Genomic DNA, 24,795 nt, shown 5'->3' with positions numbered 1-24,795 from the left:
TCCTACTACACATACATGATGCATGCCCTGTGGCTGCAGCACAGGTAGTGGCAGGTTGGGTGAGGCTGACCATGAAAGAGATGCATCTGAGGGTGTGTATGAGACAGAGCCATGAGATTGTATGAGGATTGGGTTGAGTGGTAGTGGTGGGATGAGTACTGGCGAGGTGAGGAAGTGCAGGTAAGATGAGGATGAGCTATGAGTGGGTGTGAGGAGTGATGTGATAGAGTTGTGTTGGCAGTGCAGAAGGAGATGTGGGGTGGGGGCGGTGATGTGGCAGATGGAGTGTAGGGGAATGAGTAAGAGTACTCACTTCGGCTGACCTGGTTAGGTCATTGAAGCGCCTCCTGCACTGTTTGCAGGTGCGTGATATGTTGGTGGTGCTGGAGACCTCCTCTGCCACCTCGAGCCAGGCCTTCGTGGTGGCAGAGGCAGGCCACTTCCTCCCGTCTGCCGGGTAGAAGATCTCTGTCCTCCTCTTCCTCCTCACCCCATCCAGTAAGACCTGGAGTGAGGCATCATTAAACCTGGGAGCAGCCTTCCCCTTGGGCTGCTCCATGCTGTAATTTTGCCTATTTTCTGCAGCGTCAGTCAGTGGAGGACTGCCCCTTAAAATAGGCTCCTCCCACTGACAGCCTATGATGCAGGTGCACAGTCCGCCCGCTGCGCAGCTTTCCAGCGTGAAAACCCAGAAGCCAAGGTAAGTGGCTTCAATTTACTTACGATCGCGTGCCAAACCCACCGATTTCACTGGGCTGTTACCCACGCGCCCAGATGACCCCCCGCTGCCAACCCGCCTCCTTCCTAATATCGGGCCCTAAGTCTTGGATGAGACAACTTCCTCCAGGTCTAAAACAGCAAGACCGAAGTCATCGCTTGGGGCCTCCCCACCACAAACTCCGCTCCTGGACCATCACCCAAGGTTAAACAGACTATTAGCAACCATGACATTCCTGTTTGACCCTAAGCTGAGCTTTAAGCGACACACTGTCTCTATCAACAATCTCGTTTACTTCTACCTCTGCAACATTACTTGCCTTCGCCCCTTCATTATTGGAACTCTTATAGATGTCTTTGTCACTTCTAGACTGGACTAATCCTATGGTCTTCTTGCTGGCCTCCCATCTTCCTCCATTCGTAAACTCCAACTTATCCAAATCTCTGCTACTTGAATACTGTACCACACAAAGTCCCACTCACCCATCCTTGCTAACCTTACTGCCTATCCGTCCCCCAACACATTAAATCTAAAATTCTTGCCTTCATTTACAAATAGCCTTATGGCCTTATCCCACCCTATCTCTAAGTTCCTCCAGTTCTACGCCTCCCCCCGCCATTGCTTCATTCTTCCAACTCCAGCCTCCTGTGCACCCCCCCCCCACTCCCAACACCACCACACCATCATTGGTGGTAAAGCCTCAGGTGCCTCAGTAGACTCTATGAAATTCCTCCCTAGACCTCCGTCATTCCGCAAAAACATCTCTCTCCACCGTTAAACATCTTCTCAAAACCCATCCCTCCAGCCAAATGTTTGGTCACCTCTCCTAATTGTTCTCATGCTGGCTTGGCATTCATTTACATGAGACTATATGTGAAGCGCCTTGGACGTTTCTTTACTTTAAACGCGCTATATTAATGCAAGTAGCTATCGTGTAAAACACTAATACCGTCAGTACTGGCATGCTAACTCAACTGCGATCATCATAAAGTTGGGTTATTGCGGCAAGTGTGAGTATGAAGAAGAAAAATTAAAACTAGACATCCCAGATTAGGTGTTCAACAGCCAGGTGAAGAGTAAAACTGCCCCCTAACATCCTCCCCCAACCATTACCAAAACATATTAACTAATCATCTGTCCAATTCGGTTTGTAGGATCTTGCTTTGCGCAAATTGGGTGCCATCTTTACCATTTAATAATAGTCACTTCATTTCAAAAGTAATTCATTGCGTGTGAAGCACTTTGGAACATTTGAGAGATTTGATACGGTGCTATATAACTTTAACTCTTACAGAATCATACACGAGTTGGCCATTCAGCCCATCGTGACTGTGTCGGCCGAAAAAGAGCTATCCAGCCTAATCCCACTTTCCAGCTCTTGGTCCGTAGCCTTGTAGATTACGGCACTTCAAGTGCACATCCAAGTACTTTCTAAATGCGATGAGGGTTTCTGCCTCAACCACCCTTTCAGGCTGTGAGTTCCAGGCCTCCACCACCCTCTGGGTGAAAAAAATTCTCCTCAGCTCCCCTCCAATCCTTCCACCAATTACTTTAAATCTGTGCCCGGTGGTTATTGACCCCACTGCTAAGGGAAATAGGCCCCTCATAATTTTGTACATCTCAATTAAATCTCCCCTCTGCCTCCTCTGTTCGAAAGAAAATAACCCCAGCCTATCCAATCTTTCCTCATAGCTAAAATTCTCCAATCCTGACAACATCCTCGTAAATCTCCTCTGTACCCTCTCTAATGCAATCACATCTTTCCTGTAATGTGGTGACCAGAACTGTACGCAGTACTCTAGATGTGGCATAACTAGTGTTTTATACAGTTCCAGCATAACTTTCCTGCTCTTATATTCTATGCCCTAATAAAGGAAAGTATCCCATCTACCTATCCTGCTACCTTCAGGGATCTGTGGACATGCACTCCAAGGTCCCTCTGTTCCTCTACACTTCAAAGTATCCTTCCATTTATTGTGTATTCCCTTCCCTTGCTTGCCCTCCCCAAATGCATTACCTCACATTTCTCCAGATTGAATTCCATTTGCCACTTTTCTGCCCACCTGAGCAGTCCATTGATATCTTCCTGTGGTCTACAGCTTCCATCCTCATTATCAACCACACGGCCAATTTTTGTAGCATCTGCAAACTTCTTAATCACGCCCCTACTTGCCTCCTTGGCTAAGTGACAGGAAACAGAGAGTAGTGGTGAACGGTTGTTTTTCGGACTGGAGGAAGTATACAGTGGTGTTCCCCAGGGGTCGGTACTGGGACCACTGCTTTTCTTGATACATATTAATGACTTGGACTTGGGTGTACAGGGCACAATTTCAAAATTTGCAGATGACACAAAACTTGGAAGCGTAGTGAACAGTGAGGAGGATAGTGATAGACTTCAAGAGGATATAGACAGACTGGTGGAATGGGCGGACACTTGGCAGATGAAATTTAATGCAGAGAAGTGTGAAGGGATACATTTTGGCAGGAAGAATGAAGAGAGACAATATAAACGAAATGGTACAATTCTAAAGGGGGCGCAGGAACAGAGACAGTTGGGGGCATTGTGCACAAATCATTGAAGGTGGTAGGGAAGGTTGAGAAAGCGGTTAAAAAGGCTAACGGGATCCTGGGCTTTATAAATAGAGGCATAGAGTACAAAAGTAAGGAAGTTATGTTGAACCTTTATAAAACACTGGTTTGGCGACAACTGGGGTGGTGTGTCCAATTCTGGGCACTGCACCTTAGGTGAAGGCCTTAGAGACGGTGCAGAAAAGATTTACTAGAATGGTTCCAGAGATGAGGGACTTCAGTTACATAGATAGACTGGAGAAGCTGGGGTTGTTCTCCTTAGAGCAAAGAAGACCGAGAGGAGATTTGTTTGAAGTGTTCAAAATCATGACAGGTTTAGATAGAGTAGATAAAGAGAAACTGTTCCCATTGGCGGAAGCGTCGAGAACCAGAGGACACAGATATAAAATGACTGGCAAAAGAACCAAAGGCGACATGAGGAAAAACTTTTTTACGCAGCGAGTAGTTATGATCTGGAATGCACTGCCTGAAAGGGTGGTGGATGCAGATTCAATCGTGGCTTTCAAAAACGAAATGGATAAATATTTGAAGAGAAAAAAACTTGCAGGGCTATTGGGAAAGAGCGGGGGAATGGGACTAATTGAACTGCTCTTACAAAGAGCCAGCACAGGCTCGATGGGTCAAATGGCCTCCTTCTGTGCTGTAACGATTCTATGATTCTACATTTAAGTCTAAATTTTGTTCTTTTTTTAAACTCTGCCCCAACAATATGCTCATGTGTCAACTCAAATAAGAGTCAGGTTGAAATTGTCCAAGCTTTTCACGCAGGACCCTTATAGCCAGCAAATAGATTCTGTATTTTGGAACCCAGCTTCCAGAGATGAATAAATCAATAAGCAAACTACTGGTCCATTTCAAGGTTCAGTTTCTTCTGACCACTTTTTCCTTGTCCCCACTACACACGACCACCTTACTGAAAGGGTGGGCTAGCGATCTTCTACAAGCCCTCTCTAATGGGACTCAACCCGATCACTGGTGAGTTTACAAGAGCGATTCCTGCAATTCTCAATCTCACCTACTGTCTTCCAGCCTAGCAGAGATCAGGAACTCACTCAAGCAGCAAATTGTGATTACAATTATGTACTCCGACTAATCTGTGGTACAGCATGTTAACGCAGTGAGTCACCAGGACTGCCTTTCCTAGGACTGCATTTTATGAATTTCTTTCTTCGACAGTGAACCGAATATAAATGAATTCATACAAACAAGATCAACTGTAGTCTGCATCGAACTGACCGCATTTAGAGTTATTTTTCAAATTCTTCCTAATAAAGCTTGCAAAAATAAAAAAAACACAAATCAAAATGCTTTCATAGCTAGTCTTTCACTCTGCTGGTTTCAGCTATTCTCTGACAGTGAAACAAGTGCAAATATTCATTACTTTTACATGACACTTACCATTGTTGCCGTCAGATTTCTCTTCTGACTGTCCTACACAAGATAAAAAAGTACTTCTGTGATATCACTGTATGATACAAAAAATATACAGAAAACAGTTCTAAAAAGCAACGGAAAATATTTCCAAATGTAAAATTTAGCAATTCAGATCGCAACCATTTTGTAAATTCAGAGATTTTGTTTGGCCACAAAGAACTGAAAGACCTTTAAAGAGTAATGGTTAAAATTTCAAATGCAACAGTTTTCACAAAAATAACCTGCCTCGAATTTGTCTAAAAGTAACATTTGAACAGTCAGAGGTCTGATCCCAATTTCTGCTGACCACAAAAGTAACAGTGTGTTACTTCAGGATATTTCATTTCTTAGATATATTTGTTCCTGGGATGTGGACGCATTGGCAAGGCCGGCATTTAGAAGGTGGTGGTGGGCTTTCTTCTTGAACCGCTGCAGTCCGTGTAGTGAAGGTACTCCCATAGTTCCAGGATTTTGACCCAGCGACGATGAAGGAACGACGATATATATGTCCAAGTTGAGATGGTGTGTGACTTGGAGGGGAGCCTGAAGGTGGTGGAGGTCGCGGATTTGGGAGGTGCTGCAGTGCATCCTGTAGATAGTACACACTGCAGCTACGGTATGCTGGTGGTGGAGCGAGTGGATGTTTAATGTGGTGGATGGGCTGCCGATCAAGCGGCAGCCTTTTTTCTGGATGGTATTGAGATTCTGGAGTTGCACGTGAAGAGTATTCTATCAAACTCTTGACTTGTGCCTTGTAGGTGGTGGAGAGGATTTTGGGAGTCAGGTGAGTCACTAGGCACAGAATACCCAGCCTCTGATCTGCTCTAGTAGCCACGGCATTTGTGTGGCTGATTCAGTTGAGTTTCTGGTCATTGGTGACCCCCAAGATGTGATGGTATAGGTTCTGGAAATAGTAATGTCATTGAATGTCAAAGGAAGTGGTTAGACTCTCTCTTGTTGGAAATGATAGTTGCGTGGCACTGGTGTTTTTTTAAATTATTCGTTCATGGGATGTGGGCGTCGCTGGCGAGGCCAGCATTTATTGCCCATCCCTAATTGCCCTTGAGAAGGTGGTGGTGAGCCGCCTTCTTGAACTGCTGCAGTTTGTGTGGTGAAGGTTCTCCCACAGTGCTGTTAGGAAGGGAGTTCCAGGATTTTGACCCAGCGACGATGAAGGAACGGCAACATATTTCCAAGTCAGGATGGTGTGTGACTTGGAGGGGAACGTGCAGGTGGTGTTGTTCCCATGTGCCTGCTGCTCTTGTCCTTCCAAGTGGTAGAGGTCGCGGGTTTGGGAGGTGCTGGCGAAGAAGCCTTGGCGAGTTGCTGCAGTACATCCTGTGGATGGTACACACTGCAGCCATGGTGCATCGGTGATGAAGGGAGTGAATGTTTAGGGTGGTGGATGGGGTGCCAATCAAGCGGGCTGCTTTGTCCTGGATGGTGTTGAGCTTCTTGAGTGTTGTTGGAGCTGCACTCATCCAGGCAAGTGGAGAGTATTCCATCACACTCCTGACTTGTGCATTGTAGATGGTGAAAAGGCTTTGGGGAGTCAGGAGGTGAGTCACTCGCCGCAGAATACCCAGCCTCTGACCTGCTCTCGTAGCCACAGTATTTATATGGCTGGTCCAGTTAAGTTTCTGGTAAGTGGTGACCCCCAGGATGTTGATGGTGGGGGATTCGGCAAGGGGAGGTGGTTAGACTCTCTCTTGTTGGAGATGGTTACTTGTCCTGGCACTTGTCTGGCGCAAATGTTACTTGCCACATATCAGCCCAAGCCTGGATGTTGTCCAGGTCGTGCTGCATGCGGGCTCGGACTGCTTCATTATCTGAGGGGCTGCGAATGGAACTGAACACTGTGCAATCATCAGCGAACATCCCCATTTCTGACCTTATGATGAAGAGAAGGTCATTGATGAAGCAGCTGAAGATGGTTGGGCCGAGGACACTGCCCTGAGGAACTCCTGCAGCAATGTCCTGGTGCTGAGATGATTGGTCTCCAACAACCACTACCATCTTCCTTTGTGTAGGTATGACTCCAGCCACTGGAGAGTTTTCCCCCTGATTCCGACTGACTTCAATTTTACTAGGGCTCCTTGGTGCCACACTCGGTCAAACGCTGCCTTGATGTCAAGGGCAGTCACTCTCACCTCACCTCTGGAATTCAGCTCTTTTGTCCATGTTTGGACCAAGGCTGTAATGAGGCCTGGAGCCAAGTGGCCCTGGCGGAACCCAAACTGAGCATCAGTGAGCAGGTTATTGGTGAGTAAGTGCAGCTTGATAGCACTGTCAGTGTTGTAGCTGTACTGGAACAGTTTGGCTAGAGGCGCGGCTAATTCTGGAGTGCAAGTCTTCAGCACTACAGTCGGGATGTTATCGGGGCCCATAGCCTTTGCTGTATCCAGTGCACTCAGCCGTTTCTTGATATCAAGTGCAGTGAATCGAACTGGCTGGAGACTGGCTTCTGTGATGGTGGGGATATCGGGAGGAGGCCGAGATGGGTCATCCACTCGACACTTCTGGCTGAAGATGGTTGCAAACGCTTCAGTCTTGTCTTTTGCACTCACGTGCTGGGCTCTGCCATCATTGAGGATGGGGATGTTTACAGAGCCTCCTCCTCCCGTTAGTTGTTTAATTGCCGGTGGGAAAGGACATACCCAGGGATGGTAATGGAAGAGTCTGGGACGGTGGCTGAAAGGTATGATTCTGTGAGTATGGCTATGTCAGACTGTTGCTTGACTAGTCTGTAGGATAGCTCCCCCAATTTTGGCACAAGTCCCCAGATGTTTGTGAGGAGGACTTTGCAGGGTCGACTGGGCTTGGTTTGCCTTTGTCGTGTCCGGTGTCTAGTGGTCCGATGCCGGGTGGTCCGTCCGGTTTTATTCTTATTATGACTTTTTTTAGCGAGATTTTACAACTGAGTGGTTTGCTAGGCCATTTCAGAGGGCAATTAAGAATCAACCACATTGTTGTGGGTCTGGAGTCACATATAGGCCAGACCAGGTAAGGACGGCAGGTTTCCTTCCCTAAAGGACATTAGGTCATGTGGCGTGAATGCTACTTACCATTTGTCAGCCCAAGCCTGGATGTTGTCCAGATCTTGCTGTATACGGACATAGACTGCTTTATTATCTCAGGAATTGCAAATGGAGCTGAACACTGTTAAACCATCAGCGAATAGTCCCACTCTGACCTTATGATGGAGGGAAGGTCATTGATTAAACAGTTGAAGATAGTTGGGCCTAGGACGCTGCCCTGTGGAACTCCTGGGGTTGAAATGATTGACCTCCAACAACCACTACCATCTTCCTTTGTGCTGGGTATGACTCCAGCCACTGCAGGGTTTTCCCCATTGACTTCAGTTTTACTAGGACTCCTTGGTGCTGCACTCTGTCAAATGCTGCCTTGATGTCAAGGGTAGTTACTCACACCTCACCTCTGGAATTCAGCTTGTGTCGATATTTGGACCAAGACCGTAATGAGGTCTGGAGCCAAGTGGTTCTGGCAGAACCCAAATTGAGCACTGGTGAGCAGGTTATTGGTAAGTAAGTGTCACTTGATAGCACTGTTTATGACTCCTTCCATCACTTTGCTGATATCGAGGGTAGGCTAAAAGGATGGTAATTGGCCGGGTTGGATTTGTCCTGCTTTTTGTGGACAGGACATACCCAGGCAATTTTCCACAATGTCGGATAGATGCCAGTGTTATAGCTGTACTGGAACAGCTTGGCTAGAGGCGCGGCTAGTTCTGGAGCACGTGTCTTCAGCACTGCAGCCAGGATGTTGTTGGAACCCGTAGCCTTTGCTGTGTCGAGTGCACTCAGCCGTTTCTTGATATCACCTGGAGTGAATCGATTTGGCTGAAGACTGGCATCTCTGATGGTGGGGATCTCGGGAGGAGGCCGAGAAGGATCATCCACTCGATATTTGTGGCTGGAATGATTTTGCATTCAGCAGAGGTAAAGCTCAAGATGTAGAAGGAAGTGAAGTGAAGTGACAATTAACTCCAAATGATTATGAAATCAATTATGTAATGTACAGACAGACAGACAGCACCAGAAAGAGTTATGTAACTGTACGTTCACACTAGGTTAGCCTTGCTGCAAAATGGTTTCAGCATCGCAGACACAAAACTTGTACGCTGTAAATTGGGCGTCAAGGTCCAAACTAACTGACTCTGAAGGGGAGCTGAGTGAGACTCCCTATTCCAGGAAGTCTCACTCCTCTTCGCTCCAGTGTCATCAGCCCCAAACTCTGGATTCGAGCTGCATTTACACTCTAGATGCAGAAGTAAAACCACTTCACACCAACACCATAGTTTATAATGTGAATATACCCTTAGTTATCCTGCATCCAACCTGAACTCTTTTTATGGGGGGGCAGGGGGGTCTTGTTAAATAACACATGTCTGCATGTTAGGTTGCATTGTAAGTGGAACCAAAACTGGCCACAGTGAAGAAACGAGAGTCGAAACAGGATTACACCAGACCCTACAACAGGTAAAAGCAATAATAATGATAATAATGTCTTTTAAAAGTGTAACTTATGTTGGATGTGGTGCTCCTTCAATTGAAAGCAATTTCTCAATTCATAAAACCGAATTACCAGGAGCTTGGCACCACACAGCATTATTAGAGTGAGTCAAAACTACACTCCAAGGTGAGATGCTTTATACATTATAAAACAACATCAGTGTTTTTGGTCAAGATATTATTTTTACATTACAGCATTAGCGGTGTGTTATTTTAGGTGCATGCTCTGAACTATCTATCAACCATTTCCTCCAAGCAGCTGATCCCGATTCTGCAATTACTAGTATTTGAGCTCATCAAATAGTTAGGTCTGCAGCATTAGAGGAATACAGACAATGACAAAGGAGTCTTGATAAGCAATTTTCAAAAATGTGGGAAATGGATACTCAATAAGGCAAATGCATTTGTAAAAAGGGGCTAGTTCTGCATTTCTCAGTTCTAAATGTTTAAATACTATACATTTTGAGAACTCCATTTCAAGTGATGTTCAGCATTCAGCTTGGCCCAAAGTCTTCATTTTGTTTCTGCGACTGCTGATTATTACATCAGGCAGACCAGGGCTGGTACGCATCAGCTCAAGTGAAGAAATGCAAGCTAGACAGAATATCTAATATATGCAATCAAAAACAGAAAGACTATGCAAAATGTACAGTTTTAACAATTCATCAGCTCTACCTTAATGCACCATTATTACATCAAAAGGAAAAGATCAGAGAGGGAAGGGGGGGGGGGGCGGGAAGAGAAAAATGTGAAGGAGACTCTGGATGCCCAACTGGCAAAAGTAGCAATCCTCTAATATATTTTGTAATTATTTGAAAAAATTAAAACCCTATAACTTAAGTTAATTTAGTAATTTTAGTAAATAACTTCAGCAACTTCAGACAATACCCTGCTTTATGAATAAAGTAAGATAAAACAGTGCATAAACTGTAAGTCAGCATCTCAACAACTTCAATTTACATGTCCTAATTAATGCAAAATATACAAATGCTTAAGTCTATCACCAAATAACAACTGAAAAATACATTATCACGCAGAATGTATGTTAATGCATTCATTCTTTCCACTTGGCGATACAGGCTGTGTCTATCTTTAAACAAATTATTGTTCAAAGAAATAACATGAATTTGTCCTAATAATGTCCTCAGGACATCTCAAAGCAACTAACAACCAATGGATTACATTTGAAGTACAGTCACTGTTGTTGTATAGGCAAAAGTGGCAGGCAATTTGTGCATTGCAAGGTCCCACAAGTACCAAAATGAATGAATGATGAGATAATCAGTTTTTGGTGGTGTTGGTCGATGGAGGAATGTGGTCAGGATATCAGGAGAGCTCCTTCTTCAAATAGCGCCATGGGATCTTCTGCATCACCCATTAGCAGACAGAGCACAGTTTAATGTCCCATTCAAAAGACGGAGCCTCCAACAGCACAGCATTCCCTCAATAGTGCACTGAGGCGTCAGCCTAGATTATGTGCTCATGTCCATAGTGGAATTTGAATTCACAACCTTTCTGACTCAGAGGCGAGAGTGCTACCAACTGAGCCAAACTGCAATATCAAAATTTGAGATTCACACCCAGATTTGCTATGATCAATTTTCAGCCTCATATATAAAGCATAGGAAATGTTAACATCACTCTACATCATTCCAGCAACCATATATAATCCATTATGACAGGAGTACTTTTTGTATTTATGCTAAGGTGCGTACTATGGAGCCTCGGGGAGGGGGGCACATATAAATTTTGAACCCGTTTCCATTAACTTGGATATTCCTCAGGTTGTAATACAAACAAATCTTAGTGTTCTAATTGAAGATTTCTCTACTAATGAGCCCACAGCACTAAGAACAGCCCTTTCCATTCTTCCAGCCCCATAAAATTCAAACAGGACATGCCAGTGAGTAAGAAACTTAGCACAAATAGGACTGATTGCCAGGCTCAGGGGCCGCAGTTTGGACACCCCTACTTTATGGCATCAAATCATTATGCAACTTAGAATGTATACAGAGAACAGTGCATGAAGCAGGAAATTGGCTCAGTTCCGGATATGTTGTTTGGCACCAGTCTTATCTTGCAACCTGTACACTAGACTTCTTCTGAACACATTTACTATTCAAAAAGGATGGGCTTGTATTGAAATTTGGACGAACTGATACATGTTCGGTAAAGATCCCCAAGCAGGCTCTGACCCACCTCAGCCCCAGGTCTGGGTCCTGGAGCAATTCAGAATCATGATAAAATAGATGGTCACTTGGAGATAACACTTGAATCCTGTCTGCTGCCAAAATGGCCATTGTTGACCATAGAATTCCCACAGCCAGTTCACCTTCCTGAGCAACATTAATTAGCTCTACCTCCTCCTCCACTATGTCGGAACTGTTTGAATAAAGGTGAAAGAAAACTCCAAAAGGAAAAAAAGTATCTGTATGCAGAAATCAGATTCACTGTTGGCTCGGTGTATCAACCGAGCAGACCGCAATATGCATGTGTTTGGACATGCTGAGTATTTCTCCTCTATCTACAACCTGTGTTTACTCAGTGGTCAAGACTGGTAAGTATAAAGCCATAACAACTATTGTTCATAATTCCCCACAGGCAACCAAGAACAATGATATCAGACTTACAAAAGAATTATTATGTCTCTGTTCCCTCCAGGGTGTGAGATAAGACTGAGAGGAGGGCTATTCCAGAGTCCAATTGTTAAAAGTATGACATGATAAGCAACTTCCCTCTCAGACACTAGTACCATCCAAGTTTAATACAGTAAAGTACACATGAACAAAATACGTGAGGCTGATTTCCTCCTCCCTGCAAAGAGTTTGAGCGACAGTCTTGATGGATATTTTGTCCAATGTCTCTACTGTACACCGATCACAGTTACAAAGAACAGGTGCGGCACTGGGTTAGAATAGTTTTTAGCCTAGGTTTGAATCCAGTCAGGCTTAACGCCTCCTTTCTCTGTTGGGTGCAAGGATCCTAAGGAAAATGAGTTTTGCCAGTCTCAATCTAGTTCACACAGATGCAACATAAAGCTACTTATAAGAGTAGGTACAATCTCATTCAGAGACAACAAAGATGGCTGGTGCAGGCAGTGGAAATGTCACCCTGCTGCAGTTGGAGATTATCTTCTTAGATTGGGCCTAATCTACATGGTTAAGAGATTACATTTTTATAGCATCTTCATCACAGGAAACATTCTAAAGCCTTTCACAGAGGCAAAACATTTGTTAAGCGGAAGAGTTAGGAAAGATGACTGAAAACATGGCCAAAAAGATATTTTGAGAAATTTCTGAAGGTGGGGAGAGAAGTGGTAAGGCAGAGCGATTCCAGGGAGTGTGGTCAGATGGCTTAAGACTCTGCTACTGATTGTGCAGAAGGAGGGGGAATGTACAGGAGGTCAGATTTGGAGGGTCAAAGGGCGCAAGCTGGGACTTTGAGCTGGAGAAAGCTAGAGTTAGGGTGGGCAGAAGCAATGGAAGAATTTTTAATCAAGGACAAGGATTTTGAATTCAATGCTTTGGGGACAGGGATCTAACAGAGGTCAACAAAGGCAGAGGTCATGGGGGAGCAGGAATTAGTGTGCACAAGATACAAGAGGTAGATTTTTGGCAGAGTGGAATCCAGAAGCTAGCAAGGAAAACATTGGAGAAGTCAAATCTTGAGACAATGAAAACATGGATATGGTTTTAAGCTGCACTGAATATGACTGACCAGCCAGCCTGGCTCACGAATGGAACCAAGAGGGTGAGATCTCTCACTGGGACTTTTCCCCTCAGCTTCAAATAACCTTGAAAGCCAATACCACAACAGGATGAGCCTGGCCAAACAACAGTGGGAGACATAGCATGTGCTAGAAGGCTGTGCAGTTTTAGCTGACTGAACTCCAGCAGTACTTGGGGTCCCCAAGCCTTGTTTTGCAAACCTGCACCTAAGATCTCTGTACTTATATAAGTGGGATGTTTTCCTATGTGGAGAGATAGGATGCACACTCCACATCAGGCAAACAGAAACTTTATCTGTGTGAATTGCTCAGTAGCTTGGCTTGGCGAATCAAACAACAGTTGAGATGTTAAATGCCGTCTGCCTGTTCAAATGGTTCTGGTGGATGTGAAAAATCCAACATTACTTAGAGCAGGGAGTTTTCCCAGTGTCTCATCCTCCCTCAGCCAATCAGGAACTGAATAATTAGCCATTGCTGTTAGTAGCATTTTGTTGTGCGCAAAATAGCTGTTGAGTTTGCCTGTAGAGCAACAGTGACTGCACTTCAATGTAATTCACTGTAGGTGAAGCACGTTGGGATATTTCTGAGGTATGCGATAAGGCATTATAGAGATCCAAGTCTATCTTGTCTGTCTGTCTTTTTTTCTTTCTGGGTTTCCAGTAAGGAGTGCTCCAGCATCCCTCACCTTAAGGAATGTGATGGAGAACAGCTTTAAAGTGAAATGTTAATATCAAAAAAAAGGAAAAGACAGGATGATTATAGAAGGGCTAAGATGAGATGATCAAGGATCCATCTGAAGAATTTCCAGCATCACAAATGAAACTCTGGATTTAAAAATACAAATCCGATCAGATACTTGTGTACACATATAGCACTGTGGAGTGGCCGATTCTCCGACAGGCAAACTCCAGACTTCAGCAGAGATTTCTGTGAACTCAAATGTGGTCTTTCTCTTGATTTTGGAAATATACCAGTAAATCGAAGGGCAAGCCAATCCATGCCAACCTCTAACAACTGGTCCAGCAACATCTGTAGGTAACTAGGAACAGATTACTTGTATCATTCTCTGATATGGAACTGGACATGGCCCATATATGTCCAGGCAGGACAGACTGACCAGAGGTGGTGGTACAGTGATATACAGTCAGAAGGGAGTGGCCCTGGGAGTCCTCATCATCGACTCCGGACCCCATGAAATCTCATGGCATGAGGTCAAACATGGGCAAGGAAACCTCCTGATTACCACCCACCGCCCTTCCTCAGCTGATGAATCAGTCCTCCTCCATGTTGAGCACCACGTGGAGGAAGCACTGAGGGTAGCAAGGGCACAGGATGTACTCTGGGTGGGGGACGTCAATGTCCAACACCAAGAGTGGTTCGGTAGCACCACTACTGACCGAGCTGGCAGAGTCCTGAAGGACATAGCTGCCAGACTGGGCCTGCGGCAGGTGGTGAGCAAACCAGCACGAGGGAAAAACCTACTTGACCTCGTTCTCACCAATCTACCTGTCGCCCACAGAATACCCAGCCTCTGACCTGCTCTTGTAGCCACAGTATTTATATGGCAGGTCCAGTTAAGTTTCTGGTCAACGGTGACCCCCAGGATGTTGATGGTGGGGGATTCGGCGATGGTAATGCCTTTGAATGTCAAGGGGAGGTGGTTAGACTCTCTCTTGTTGGAGATGGTCATTGCCTGGCACTTGTCTGGCGCGAATGTCCATTACAGTATTGGTAGCAGTGACCACCGCACAGTCCTTGTGGAGATGAAGTCCCGTCTTCGCACTGAGGACACCATCCAGAGTGTTGTGTGGCACTACCACCGTGCTAAATGGGATAGATTCAGAATAGATCTAGCAGCTCAAAACTGGGCATCCATGAGGCGCCGTGGGCCATCAGCACCAGCAGAATTCTATTCCAGCACAATCTGTAGCCTCATGGCCTGGCATATTCCTCACTCTACCATTACCAACAAGCCAGGGGATCAACCCTGGTTCAACGAGGAGTGTAGACGAGCAAGGCAAGAGCAGCACCAGGCATACCTAAAAATGAGATGCCAACCTGGTGAAGCTATAACTCAGAACTACATGCATGCTAAACAGTGGAAGCAACATGCTATAGACAGAGCTAAGCGATTCCACAACCAACGGATCAGATCAAAGGTCTGCAGTCCTGCCACATCCAGTCGTGAATGGTGGTGGACAATTAAACAACTAACGGGAGGAGGCGGCTCTGTAAACATCCCCATCGATGGCAGAGTCCAGCACGTGAGTGCAAAAGACAAGGCTGAAGCGTTTGCAACCATCTTCAGCCAGAAGTGCCGAGTGGATGATCCATCTTGGCCTCCTCCCGATATCCCCACCATCACAGAAGCCAGTCTTCAGCCAATTCGATTCACTCCACGTGATTTCAAGAAACGGCTGAGTGCACTGGATACAGCAACGGCTATGGGGCCTGACAACATCCCAGCTGTAGTGCTGAAGACTTGTGCTCCAGAACTAGCCACGCCTCTTGCAAAACTGTTCCAGTACAGCTACAACGCTGGCATCTACCCAACAATGTGGAAAATTGCCCAGGTATGTCCTGTCCACAAAAAGCAGGACAAATCCAATCCGGTCAATTACTGCCCCATCAGTCTACTCTCAATCATCAGCAAAGTGATGGAAGGTGTCGTCGACAGTGCGATCAAACGGCACTTACTCACCAATAACCTGCTCACCGATGCTCAGTTTGGGTTCCGCTGGGACCACTCAGCTCCAGACCTCATTACTGCCTTGGTCCAAACATGGACAAAAGAGCTGAATTCCAGAGGTGAGGTGAGAGTGTCTGCCCTTGACATCAAGGCAGCATTTGACCGAGTGTGGCACCAAGGAGATCCAGTAAAATTGAAGTCAATGGGAATCAAGGGGAAAACTCTCCAGTGGCTGGAGTCATACCTAGCACAAAGGAAGATGGTAATGGTTGTTGGAGGCCAATCATCTCAGCCCCAAGACATTGCTGCAGGAGTTCCTCAGGGCAGTGTCCTCGGCCCAACCATCTCCGCTGCTTCATCAATGACCTTCCCTCCATCATAAGGTCAGAAATGGGGATGTTCGCTGATGATTGCACAGTGTTCAGTTCCATTTGCAACCCCTCAGATAATGAAGCAGTCCATGCCCGCATGCAGCAAGACCTGGACAACATCCAAGCTTGGGCTCATAAGTGGCAAGTAACATTCACGCCAGACAAGTGCCAGGCAAAGGCCATCTCCAACAAGAGAGAGTCTAACCACCTCCCCTTGACATTCAAAGGCATTACCATCGCCAAATCCCCCACCATCAACATCCTGGGGGTCACTATTGACCAGAAACTTAACTGGACCTGCCATATAAATACCGTGGCTACAAGAGCAGGTCAGAGGCTGGGTATTCTGTGGGCGAGTGCCTCACCTCCTGACTCCCCAAAGCCTTTCCACCATCTACAAGGCACAAGTCAGGAGTGTGAAGGAATTCTCTCCACTTGCCTGAATGAGTACAGCTCCAACAACTCTCAAGAAGCTCGACACCAACCAGGACAAAGCAGCCCGCTTGATTGGCACCCCATCAACCACTTTAAACATTCACTCGCTCCACCACCGGTGCACAGTGGCTGCAGTGTGTACCATCCACAGGATGCACTGCAGCAACTCACCAAGGCTTCTTCGACAGTACCTCCCATGCCCGTGACCTCTACCACCTAGAAGGACAAGAGCAGCAGGCACATGGGAACAACACCACCTTCATGTTCCCCTCCAAGTCACACACCATCCCGACTTGGAAATATATTGCCGTTCCTTCATTGTCGCTGGGTCAAAATCCTGGAACTCTCTTCCTAACAGCACTGTGGGAGAACCTTCACCACACGGACTGCAGCGGTTCAAGAAGGCAGCTCACCACCACCTTCTCAAGGGCAATTTGGGATGGGCAATAAATGCTGGCCTTGCCAGCGACGCCTACATCCCATGAACGCATAAAAAAATATATATGAAAGCAGATAGTATTGATTCTTTCAAATGCAAATTACATAGATTTCTTTCAGAGAATAATATTTTGGGATACAGTATATGAGTAATTTGAGACATGACATATGGGAAGTGTAGCATGCTTGGAAGGAAGTGACTTTGGACCTATGGTTTCTAAAGTTCTCCATCACTGGAGTTTTCCTCTCCTCATGTCTAGATCTGTTGTAGACTAATTGGTAGAGATTGATTGCTATCAATCGTCAACATCTCCATTATTGTTGTATCATGCAACTACAGGATGGTAGAAGGTGAAAAAGATGGACCAAGATCATTTTGGTCTAGCAATTCTTATGTTCCTATCGTACTAGTGATATGCCAAATATGTCAGGACAGTGTGGTAATATGAAATTATCTCAAAATCAGAGAATGAAGGAAAAAAATAATCCCAAAATAGCAGGAAAAAGCACAACACTCAATTATTCCAAAAACAAAACGTTCAAAAGAGCCCAGAGTACAAGATGGGATGAAATTACTAAGCATTGAGAAACATCAGCTCATATTGCTAAAAGGCGGGTCGTGCTTGGCTGAGCTTATAGAAGTAATGAAGAGGATAGGTAGTGAATGTGAAGTGATACATATGGATTTTCAAAAAGCATTTGATAAGGTTGTACATTAGAGTTATGGCAAAGCAAATGGCTCACAGAATTAAGGACAAAGCAAAGGATAGAAGTAAAAGTATGTTTTTCCAACTGGAAGACGCAGTGAGTGGTCTTTCACAGGGCACGCTGTTGGGACTGCTATTATTTATTATATAGCTCTACCTCTCTACTATTTCTCTCGACCCCTCCACTGTCTCTGTGCTGTCAGACTGCTTGTCTGGATGAGGTGCAATAGCCTCCAGTTGAACATCGAGAAGACAGAAGCCATTGTCTTCGGCCCCCACCACAAACTCCGTACCCTCACCACCATCTGCATTCCTGGCCACGGCCTCAGGTTGAACCAGACTGTTTGGAACTTCGACATCCTCACTGACCACAAGCTGAGCTTCCGACCCCTTATCCTCTCCATCACAAAGACCATCGACTGCCATCTCCATAACACGTACAACCCCTCGTAATGCATTAAAAGTCTTACACCTGCACGCACTTCCTGCCAATTTTTCCCATTATAAATTCCTATGTCCACATTTATAATAGAAACTACCTATGTAAACTTGTCAGACTGTGATTACATCTTTGCCGCAGCGAGGGGAGAATGCATTACAGCATAACAAGTTTACATAGGTAGCTCGATTATAAATGTGGAAAAAGGGAATAAAGGAGCAAAGAGAGTGTGAGAATAGATTAGCAGCTAACATAAAAGGGAACCCAAAAGTCTTTTATAAACTGTAAAAAGGTAGTCAAAGGAAGCATGGGACCAATCAGGAACAAAAAAGGAGATCATCTTGTGGAGGCAGAGAGCATGGCTGAGGCACTAAATGAATACTTTGCACCGGTCTTTACTAAAGAGGATGCTGCCATTGTAGCAGTAAAGGAGGGGGCAGTAGTGATATTGGACAGGATGAAAATAGATAAACAGGAGGTAATTACAAGATTGGCAGTACTCAAAGTAGAAAAGTTACCTGGTCCAGATGGGACGCATCCTAAGTTACTGAGGGAAATAAGGGTAGAAATTGCAGAAGCTCTGGCCACATTCTTCCAATCCTCCTTAGATATGGGGGCGGTGCCAGAGGACTGGAGGATTGCAAATGTTACACCCCTGTTCAAAAAAGGGGAGAGGGATAAACCCAACAATTACAGGCCAGTCAGCCTAACGTCGGTGGTGGGCAAACTTTTAGAGACAATAATCCGGGACAAAATTAATTGGCACTTGGAAAAGTATGGGCTAATAAATGAAAGTCAGCATGGATTTGTTAAAGGCAAAACATGTTTGACTAATTTGATTGAGTTCTTTGATGAAGTAACGGAGAGGGTTGATGAGGTTAGTGCGGTTGATGTTGTGTACATGGACTTTCAAAAGGCATTTGATAAAGAACCACATAATAGACTTGTTAGCAAAATTTAAGCCAACGGGATAAAAGGGACTGTGGCAGCGTGGATATAAAATTGGCTAAGGGACAGAAAGCAGAGAGTAGTGGTGAACGGTTGTTTTTCAGACTGGAGAGAAACACACAGAGGTGTTCCCCAGGGGTTGGTGTTGGGACCACTGCTCTTTTTGATATATGTAAATGACCTGGACTTGGACAGGACATAACTTCAAAGTCTGCAAATGACACGAAACTCGGAAATGTAGTAAACAATGTGGAGGATAGTAACAGACTTCAGGAGGACATAGACAGACTGGTGAAATGGGCAGACACATGGCAGATGAAATTTAACGCTGAGAAGTGTGAAGTGATACATTTTGGTAGGAAGAATGAAGAGAGGCAATATAAAATAAATGGTACAATTTTAAAGGGAGCGCAGGAATAGAGAGACCTGAGGGTGTATGTACACAAATCTTTGAAAGCGGCAGGACAAGTTGAGAAGGCTGTTAAAAAAGCATATGGGATCCTGGGCTTTATTAATACTGGCATAGAGTAAAAAGCAAGGAAGTTACGCTAAAACTTTATAAAACAGTGGTTAGGCCTCAGCTGGAGTAGTGTGTTCAATTCTGGGCACCACACTTCAGGAAGCCTCAGAGAGGGTGCAGAAGAGATTTACTAGAATGGTATCAGGGATGAGGGACTTCAGTTATATGCAGAGACTGGAGAAGCTGGGGTTGTTCTCCTTAGAACAGAGAAGGTTAAGTGGAGATTTGATAGAGGTGTTCAAGATCATGAATGGTTTTGATACAGTAAATAAGGAAAAACTATTTCCAATGGCAGAAGGGTCGGTAACCAGAAGATACAGAATTACAGTGATCAGCAAAAGAGCCAGAGGCGACATGAGGAAACATTTTTTTATGCATCGAGTTATAATGATCTGGAATGCACTGTCTGAAAAGGTGGTGGAAGCAGATTCAATAGTAACTCTCAGAAGAAAATTGGATAAATACTTGAAGGGAAAAAATTTGCAGTGTTATGGGGAAAGAGCAGGGGGATGGGACTAATTGGATAGCTCTTTCAAAGAGCCAGTACGGGCTCGATGGGCCCAATGGCCTCTTCCTGTGCTGTACCTACTATGATAGGTATTTATAATGAAAATATATTTTAAAAAGGACAGAATGTATGATTTTAAAAAGTGGACTGAAATATATCTATATGCCCATGTCCAATTATTGCCTGGGCTGTAACCCCGCTTCACCTCAACACAATACTTGGCCTTGACTTTTCTTGAGGCATCAGGGAATGCTTTCCACATCAAAAATTCTCCTGGACTTTTCTCCCCCATCAAGGAATTGCATTTTATCCAATATGCTTTATTGATTAGTCCCTTCATTAACCTGGAATGGAATCTAAGTGCTCTAAATGGAGATGAGCATTTGCTACATTGAAACTGGAATCTACAAAGCTATGAAACTAGCCCGTGCTGTCTAAAATGTGGAAAAAATAAGCAAAACATGCATTTAGAAAATCAGAAAATTGGGAGAGGGAGAAGACATAGAATCAAAATTCTGTTTCTTTTGCTGATTTTGATGTTCCACGGTTTTCCTGTTTAAACCATAAATCCCTGATCTGGAAACCCTATTATTGGAATGGCTATAATAATCTTTAAAATCTGAATTGGTTTACATTTTAAATAAGAGTTGCCATTGTTCCATTTTCATCACAGTGCAAGTAAAGTCAGTTCTGGATTTTACCAGTATTACCACTTTATGTTCAGTTATTGAATTGAACATCAACATTGAAGATCAGTTTCTTCCTCCTTCTGGTAGTTTGAAAAGATTTCAACCCTTAGCATGGTGTTCCAAACTAGGAACCTGCATTAAGTTCTTCAAAGTGCTTACTGTGCTTTAACTAAAATAGCAAGAGTTTTGAAAAGTGTAAAGCCAGTTCCCAGGTCACAGCATCAAACTCTGCTATAGCTTTTTAATTGGCTCATCAATGTGAAAAGCTGGACACAGAACAAGTGCAACTTTTTATCAGCCTGGAGAAATAACACAATTGAAACATCGAGTGATTATATACATTTTAGTGCTCTCACCTGAAGGTCCTTCGGTAAAAACCGATAATGTTTGTCCTCCAACACTCTGCATTGTGAACGGATGCTCCCTGGGTGCACTGATTGGTGCACCTTTTCCACCGACATTTTGGATACTTGCCAGTTCTTCATTTAAAGTAAAGGAAACCTGATGGATAAAAGTAGCTAAGTCAGCTGCTACAAACTCACAGGATCAACAGCACCACATAAAATGGAGCCACAAGATTCAAACAATGGCAAACATTTGATGTATCCTTAATTTTAACTGAAACAATGTTAGTTTTCTCAAATCACAAGCATCTGTACTGCTTCAACAAATCACACTGAGAAATCAGCAGTCTGAATCATTCATACCTTTAGTTATAAGCTTCAGCCTTTAATTGTTGTTTAAGAAGTGCACTGAATTGGGCAAATACATTCACATAACGAAAATTGGAAAAGTTCTTACATATTTCAAAGCCAAAAATAAAGATAAGTCACAAAAAATATAAAATAATTTTAGCAGATATTTAGGTACTTTGAATGGTAATTGGAAAGACAGAAACTAAATACCGTCAGCTTCAAAACAACTTCAAGAATATAGATTACGACAGATGTGTAACACAGTAGACAAACAGCATCTCTATCGATACTGCCCTGTCATGGCTCTTGACTGAAGAGGCCCAGTAGCGGACCAAGCAAGGAATGAAAGGCAGTACAAACATGGGGAACTGAGAAGACATTTGGCAGAAGAGTGTTTCCAATTTTTCTTTGATATTTCAATATTATGGCCAATAAAAGGTAAAACTAGGATGCAAGTAGTTAGAACCAAACTTGTAGTATAGTGAATAGGAGCAACATCAAAGATCCACTACAGCATACATTAAGAAAAGGATGATTTCTTGTGTCCCTTGAATTCTACATTAAGAGAAAAGCAGTTCTGAATTTGCCACATGAAAGATAAGGGTGCACATTTTGGCAGATGAAAACAAATTTCATCTCAAGTATACATACAAGACAAATATATCACAAAAATGTTACTGCCAGAATAGAAGCTTTTTCAGTATTATTTAGTACCCGAAGACATACGATCTGTAGGGTACGTAAAACATTAAATGTACCCACCCAGACCTTGCTGGGAAATGAATGTTATATATTTATTAACAGTTCTCCTGTGAAGTTGCTCATGGTAAGTCAGGTGATTAAACTGTGTTATAAGAGCCTTATACCATGTAGCGCACAATGCATTATTCTGCTGCTATTGAGAAGTTTTTTCCCTTTAAGATCGTAAAATGTAATTGCTGTTAATTAAAAACTGAGTAAGTTCCTTCAGAGCTTAACTGCTTTTCAGGCTGCAGATGGGAATTTTTACTTTGTGTTATCGTTATTTTATGTAAGCAAAATGAATGATTGGTAAAATCAATTAAAAGGCTGCCCACATTCTGGTTCCTGGAGTTTCTCTGAACATTCCAAAGGACTACTTTTGTTTCTTTATACATTTAATTTTTAAGTATGACACATAAATGTGAGTGTGACACTTCAAGTGTGATGTATTGCTTTTATTTTATAAAAAAGCTAATGGATCTCCCGTGGCCTTGCTCACAGCGAGTCGAAACCTACACTAACATTCCCCTCAAGGGTGTACAAACAATTAAAATTCGGTCTGGTATTTCCCCATCATTAATTTTTCAACCAGATTATTCAAAATATTGAGACAATTCAAGTAATGTGCGAATGCAACACGAACCAGATCAAACATTTACACGTGTGATGAACAGGAAAAGGCTCATTTTATCTCACAAAAAGTTGAAGTGCATCCAGAGAGGTCAGGAGTTCAGCAGTTACTTGAGACGAGAGTTCCAGACCCCAACTCCTGTTTAAATAACCTTAAATTTTAAGATCTATTGCTGCTTTGAGAATGGAATTGGAAGCTTCACTCCCCATAAAAAGTCTGCTTTTAATGGTAATAGGTTACGGCAGATTCTGAGATACACTGTAAACAGGATAGTCAAAATATTCCTGTGCCCTCATCATCTTGCATGCTTAGGCGCAGACTATTTCAGGATCATTTAAATGATTCAAATTTTGTGACCCCCCACCCCTACCCCGATCGATGTCATTAAATTTTAAACACAAAGCTGCAAAATGCTAATGAGGATTACAACCCGTGAAGGCTGTATCTTTTTAAAAGGACACTGCCATCTTAAAAATAACAATTTCTTAGCTGAGTAAACAAATCATTCTGTGTAACATAATGACATCATAATTAAGTTGTACTTATGATATACAACATATAGGGGAAGAAGCTATAAGTCGTCGTCTCCGTGTTGTTAGCTGGGACTTAATGCAGTCAGGCCCGATATGCTAAACAAAGACAGTGGGTGTTACATTTTTAAATACAACTGGCTTCTAGGTTCGTGCTGTGCAACTTCAAAGTACTTATGCAAATGTATAGATGATGACAAAAAGAGAGTTCAAGAGGCCCTAATAAAAATCAAAAAGTAAAAGAATGGGGAATATGAAATGTCGAGGAAAAAGCACAGGAACGTCAAAGAGAACCACAGCATTTTATCTTTAATACATAGTCTTTCCAGTGTAGGTTTTTTTTTTATTGCTTTCTAAGGTGTTAATTCTTTTATAAACAATTTTACACCACCAAGTTATAGTCCAGCAATTTTATTTTAAATTCACAAGCTTTCGGAGGCTTCCTCCTTCGTCAGGTGAACGATGTGAAAATCGTTCACCTGACGAAGGAGGAAGCCTCCGAAAGCTTGTGAATTTAAAATAAAATTGCTGGATTATAACTTGGTGTTGTAAAATTGTTTACAATTGTCAACCCCAGTCCATCACCGGCATCTCCACATCATTAATTCTTTTAGACAGTCGTCCTTCTAGCTGGTTTTTCGATAATTAATCTCTCACACAGCCATATCCTCAATCTAGTATTTTAGGCAAAATTAAATCATTTGTCATACTGTGCAGGGTTTAATCAAACACTTTTTCTGCACCCACTCATTCATGGTTGAATTCAATGCTTTGTATCTGCACCACGTAGCTAAAATCATTAACAAACCAGTGAATGTATCCAGGAGTTATCTTGCACATGATATAAAATGGCAATGGTGAAATGCAGCATTCAGTGAGTTATAAACAAGTCAAATACAAGCTCTGTTTCCAGTACAGGAACCCAAGACGGTGTCATACAATCCTCAGCATGGCCATGGACCACAGCAGCTTGTTTTTTTTTCCTTTCATAATCCCATATGGAAAATGCATCAATTTATCTGCACACGTGTTGCTCTTTCATTTTCTCCTGTGAAACATCTGGCAATGTCCACTGCACTGATTTACCGAAATCCTAGCAATAACTCTGTCATACTTTTTTTTAAAAAACACTTGAAAGTTGGTGTGGTAGCAAATACAATGCTGTGTTGAAAAACTGTATTTGTCACTGGAGATTTAAACACAGGCTGTGTCGTAAAAAATAATCCCCTTTGAAGCGACGAGGTCTGAGTTATAAGCTAAGTCTGGTGAAACTTGGGCAAAAGAACCAGTGGCGAGATGATCTGGAATGCACTGCCTGAAAGGGTGGTGGAAGCAGGTTCAATAATAACTTTCAAAAGGGAATTGGATAAATACTTGCATGGTTAACAGTACGGAAAAGGTAAATGCAGAAAATTATTTAAATCTTAAACGCAAGTGTAAGACAAGGGGCACATGTTCAAAGCAGTAAAAAATAA

The 24,795-nt window shown here is 43.5% G+C and overlaps 1 protein-coding gene across 2 annotated transcripts in view; it reads right to left on the bottom strand.

Moving 5' to 3' along the window:
• The window catches only part of LOC137327096 (general transcription factor IIF subunit 2), a 95,683-nt gene that overhangs the window by 47,596 nt on the left and 23,292 nt on the right, over positions 1 to 24,795 (bottom strand). Inside the window, exons 4-5 of one of the 2 annotated variants that reach the window (XM_067992530.1) lie at positions 21,080 to 21,224; positions 4,706 to 4,738 (exon numbers count right to left, since the gene is read on the bottom strand). In XM_067992530.1, the coding sequence (XP_067848631.1) occupies positions 4,706 to 4,738; positions 21,080 to 21,224 (178 nt within the window). The remainder of the gene's footprint in view (positions 1 to 4,705; positions 4,739 to 21,079; positions 21,225 to 24,795) is intronic. The other variant, XM_067992532.1, reaches the window with a different exon arrangement.

Source organism: Heptranchias perlo, chromosome 11 (assembly GCF_035084215.1).
Source record: "Heptranchias perlo isolate sHepPer1 chromosome 11, sHepPer1.hap1, whole genome shotgun sequence".
Classification (NCBI taxonomy): Eukaryota; Metazoa; Chordata; class Chondrichthyes; order Hexanchiformes; family Hexanchidae; genus Heptranchias; species Heptranchias perlo.
Note: the sequence above shows the minus strand (reverse complement) of the source record. Positions and strands in the feature narration are given on the sequence as shown.